General features: G+C 38.5%; 1 protein-coding gene across 1 annotated transcript in view; it reads right to left on the bottom strand.

The window, feature by feature from the left end:
• col27a1 (collagen, type XXVII, alpha 1) overlaps positions 1–5,192 on the bottom strand; it is a 108,954-nt gene that overhangs the window by 16,409 nt on the left and 87,353 nt on the right. The window contains exons 9-13 of the mRNA XM_015373179.1: positions 3,698–3,736; positions 3,552–3,605; positions 3,423–3,476; positions 1,520–1,627; positions 1,350–1,403 (exon numbers count right to left, since the gene is read on the bottom strand). Coding sequence (XP_015228665.1) covers positions 1,350–1,403; positions 1,520–1,627; positions 3,423–3,476; positions 3,552–3,605; positions 3,698–3,736 — 309 coding nt within the window. The remainder of the gene's footprint in view (positions 1–1,349; positions 1,404–1,519; positions 1,628–3,422; positions 3,477–3,551; positions 3,606–3,697; positions 3,737–5,192) is intronic.

Below are 5,192 nucleotides of genomic sequence, written 5' to 3'. Positions count from 1 at the left end.
CAAACAATCGTAATCGAGGACCCAGACATACTGTCACAAAGCGCCACCCTCTCGAACCACAACACAGAGCACGTGACGATGTCGCATTAGGAGATGCAGAGGAAATTTTCCCAAAGAAGGGTTTTAGTAGCGCGCCTGTTTGGTGATATTTCGGTTATTACAAGTCAGACAGAAACAAAACCAGAGTGATTTGTAAAGTTTTCAGGGAACCAGTAAAAAAAGTCAGGTAACACAACCAACATATTTTATCATCTAAGCCGCTTACACCCTATGAAGAACGAGCTGTGTCGGCCCCAGTGCTGTTCCACGTTGACAGAGGAAACGCAGGCAAACCCAGCTAAACTGGGTTTCCTTCTATGTTATAAATACGACAAAGTGTTCAAGTAGGATAAGGACATCACTCATGCAGTAACATGCTTCATAGCGATGAATATGCAAACGTTGTCTGCAGTTGAAAAACCTGGCTTCAAACAACTGCTTGCGACTCTTGATCCGCGATACGAAGTTCTGGGCCACAAGTTTTCCTCTAAATCAGCGCTTCCTAATTTGTACAAGCGCAGGAAATCAGTGCAAAATGAGCTGCAATCTGTGTCTCACTACCCAACAAAATCAGACCTCTGTTCAAGTCGCACATCCCAGCCAAACCTCAGCCTCTCAATGCAAAGACAGAATCGAACCTGAGAAGTAAGAGTCTAAAATCTTTTAGATAAGTATCGATATTGATCAATATTTATTCATTTTCTTTTTTATCGATTGCTGTTTTTCTATATCGTCCAGCCCTAGTCTAACTAAACCGTGAGTCTGAGCTGTTTTTCATATTTTCCGCCTTTTTTATTGCCGAATTGAACATGTTTAGTTGGTGATGCTGAGGCAGAAATGGAGGATCCTTTGTTGGCATGGCTCCTAAAATGGTTGGCATGAAAACAGCAGGTAATGGTTTTTTAGATCAAATTTATACACCCATAGTAACCTTGTATCTGTAGTTTTAGAAAATTCCGCTTTTGAGATGTTCTAAACTACTTTTACCATGGATGGATGGTTTTTAGAAACCAGCCTTACCATTCTGCTCATCGGTTGTAATGGTTAGAACTTAAAATTTGTGATTTTCAAAAAAAAATAAACAGCAGATTTTCCTAATCATGGATATTTTTTTTCCACCAGTGAATAAATTCGACTGAAGCTGAGGGAACCACAGCAGAGTGCTTGGCATCTGAACACCTGTGGTAACAAACAGCAAATTTTACTCTATAACTATTTTAAAATTAATCCATTTTTTTTTTAAATCTTTGTTCTAAATGAAGGTAGGATTATTTTCTTTAGTAAGTTTATCATTAATAGGTTATTCTTACCTCATCACCTTTTTCTCCTTTGGGCCCTCGTTCTCCTCTGTACCCCCACGGGCCCTGATATCAGTGAGACACAAGATGGAGATACCTCATTGATATATGGCACTAAAAGCATAGCTATTTGGGTATATTCCTTGGGATGTTTAATAGTTCAGGATAAAGGGTGTGCCCACATGTGATCCAGGAGGACCAGGTGTCCCAGGCTGACCATCTGTGCCATCTTCCCCATCTTTCCCTGGAGTCCCAGGCCGTCCTGGAGGCCCCCTAGGGCCTGGATCCCCCTGCAAGACAACATTAACTGAACATACAGTGAACCGAATATCCTGGGGGTTTCCAACAGAATTTCACCCCATTTATAAAAGATTCTTCTACATCCTTCATTCTCTCAATCATTCCTCAGTCAATAATACAAAAACTGTATTAGCGATTTGAATTAAAACTATTTTGTTATATTTTGTTGCTCTTTCTCCTTGGAAAATCAGAATCCCAGTGAGGACTAGAACCTCATGAGATGACTGGTATCCCTCAAGGATGTGTGTTCAGGACCCTGCCCTTCAACCTGTGTGTTTACTACTGAAAACCGGACTACAGAACAAGCTCTATTTGGATCTTTGACTCTTTTAACTGCTATACTGTTGTGGTGAGGAAGACAAGCACAAAATTCTACAATAGGCAAAAAAGTTACATTTTCTGAATAAAGAATCATATTCTGCTGGGGGTGATTGTGGCTCTTCGTCATTTAATTGACAAACTTGTCAAACACTTGCCACTAACATGGACACAGTTTGACTTTTTTTTAATTAACTAAACCAGTGCATGCATGTCTGACTACCTGTTATTTACACTTTTTAAAGGATTTGTTAAAAAAATTCACAAGCTGATAACAATTAAACAGCTTTGCTCTACAGCAGGAGTCTTGAACATTCCCAGGCCAAGGACCCCCAAACTGATGGTGAGATGGAGCGGTGACCCCCTACTGTAATTATATATATTGTATGAAATTGTGTTATATAAAACTGGTCCTATAGTCACTCTATTACAGATGGAGTAATGTATCAAAAGTAGTTTCGCCCTGGGATTATTAAAGTATTTCTGATTCCTCATTGATGGGACAGGTGTTGTGAATGAAACGGTGCCCAGCTTGAAAGAGCTCCTGTGTGTCGCTGAATGTGTGCATTAATTACTGAAAGACATCTTCTGCCTCCATTTATCTGTTTACTACCGTGTGTTGAATTCATGTTAATTTGTTTTTAAGGACATTTCAAGTGGTGGAAAATATTGCAGGGGAATATTAAAAAAATGTAATAGAGCAAAACTTTCATGACACCCATGCAGTACCTCTGTGAACCCTCTAGGGGTTTATATTTTCTTTATAAATAAATTAACTTGCAAATTATGAGGGCAAGGCTTTTAAAGTTTAAATCTTCTGGCAAAGATAAAGTAAAGAAGATCCTGCAATTTATGGAAGTAAAGCAGAATAAAATCCAGCAAGATCAGTAATATGTCAATTAATTATCTGCCACATTCCCATGTAAATATCTGTCTCATTTGTTGAAATGGGGGGGGCCTATTGTTTGAACCCCTTAGGGGCTTTTAAACAAAAATGTCTTTTTTTGCTCTTTATGAAACAAAGTACCCTATATTTTGTGGATGTACAGCTACATTTCTCATGTAAGTTTGCGTAGTTTTAACACAAACATTTATTTTCCATTTTGCACCAGTACAGTTAATGAGCAACCTGTACTTGTGTGCTTGTTTGTTCCATCTAAAATGTTTATTTTGGAATAAAGAGGTTAATATAAAAAATATTTTTTGTCCTATTCATCGATTAATCGAAAAAATAATCGGCCGATTCATCGATTTTTAAAATAATCGTTAGTTGCAGCCCTAATGTTGAGTGATTTCTTTTAGGTCTAAAACTGTAATATTGTCTATAGATTTATGGGACTATTAATATTATTTTTATTATATAAATGCCAATATTTTTGAAAAAAACTATAGAATAGAAAAAAAAAAACAATAGAATAAAAGAAAAACAATAGAATACAAATCTTTTGCTTGCTTGTTAAAGTGTACCATTTCCCCTGGCATCCCTGGTTGTCCATCCTCCCCAGGTGCACCAGGTGGCCCCTAAAAAATAGGAAAATAAAATAATTACCTCATCATCCACATTCTTTATTTATTAAACAAGTCATTTTGTCTCACCTGTATTCCAGGTTTCCCCATCTCTCCAGGTGGGCCTTCAGGTCCTTCCTTAGTCTGCAAGCTCACAAAGAAGAAACCAGCCTCAAAACTACTTTAATGTGAGTATGTGTTTAAGGAAAAGGTTGGTGTTGCCACACCATACTTACAGGCCACCCAACTGACAGTAACTGGTAGAAATTTGTTTGCTGCAAAAAAAAAAAAAAAGGTAAAAAACTGAAATGAAATGGAGGAAATGCAAAAAAACATTGTCATTTACTGTAAGAAAAAAAAAAAAAAATCTGAAGACTAAATAGACTTTCCTGTATAAATGTTAGTAATCAAACAAGGATCCAAGCTTAAAATAGATTCAGTATCTGAATCACGGTCACAAAACTGAAACCAGACTTTACATCTGTCCTCGGTGATGAAGCTGTGGTTCTACATCATGCTGCCTGCATTAAACAACTTACAGATGCGGCCAGTGCACAGACAGTAAAATACATCAGCTTGCACGCACAACGACTGTACGGACAAAGTTTCTTCTGTGAAGTCTGGAGACCTTATGTGTCAAGCCTACTTAGAGGAATCTCTCAGATATTTGATGCAAGGCTGCACAACAAGCACAAATGATTTGAACTGGTTTCAAGACTCGAAGAATTTTAATAACTTTAGGCTTGGTTTTATGGTGATTCAGTTTATAACAAAAAGCTGCACAACTAATGGAAACTTCTTTTGAGGGTAAAAAAAAAAGTCATCTGCTGCCTTGTGATGACCCTCTGATTTCTGGAGTTAAAAGTGTTTTGGAGGACTTCATGATTCCTTCTGCCAATAAGCTTAAAGGAGATGCTGGTTTCATTTTTTAGCAAGAGGTACCGATGGCTGGTTTGATTACTACTATCGCTCTACCTCCAACATGAGTGAAATCGGCCCCAACAATGCTGGCAAGCTGAAGGTCGCTGTTAAAGCCACCAGGCCTTCTTAAGATCTCAGCAGAACCACAAAGGTCAAACTGCATAGCAAAAGGAGCCACAATCATCCATAACTCCCTATCCTGTATAATGCATTTTTCAGCACTCCCATATTCTTTCACTTTGCATTAGAGATTAACATCCATCTTTCCACGTCAGTATTTGAACTTCAAAGAGGTTTCTTTGAGATTTGAGTTTATTGCAGGAAATTTCAATTTTCAAATCCAAAAAGAATGAAACTGTCAAGGTTCCCGTGTGTGTGTTCTGAGTGCGAGCGATGCATCTTCTCCTCAGAGGATCTTGGTGGAATACCTGGGCTGCCTACACAGGTGGAGCTTGTTAGCTTCATCAGAGTGCTGGGATTAAAAGTGCAGCAGAGCCTTTACTCAGCGCTGGATGATTAGCTGTTACCGTTTTTTCCTCACAGTTTTTTTTTTTTTTTTGAGGATTCAGTTCATCAACTCACCATCCAGTGGATTAACCAGCTAGTTACCTGCCTGCCCGCTCCACCTGCCATCAATTCCTCCATCAGAACTCTGTAATTGCGCTCAATCAGAGGTAAACCATCAACCTCTTCCCTCCATGGCCCACTCAAGGTTTTCAGAAGTAAGCTCTAAGCTCTGAATCTATGGGAGAATTATCCTGCCATAATGCAAGAGCACATAATTTCAATTTGAGAAAAGAATTTCATCTT

Source organism: Cyprinodon variegatus, unplaced genomic scaffold (assembly GCF_000732505.1).
Source record: "Cyprinodon variegatus isolate N-32 unplaced genomic scaffold, C_variegatus-1.0 Scaffold82, whole genome shotgun sequence".
In the NCBI taxonomy this organism is placed as follows: Eukaryota; Metazoa; Chordata; class Actinopteri; order Cyprinodontiformes; family Cyprinodontidae; genus Cyprinodon; species Cyprinodon variegatus.
This window is presented reverse-complemented; position numbering and strand designations above follow the sequence as displayed.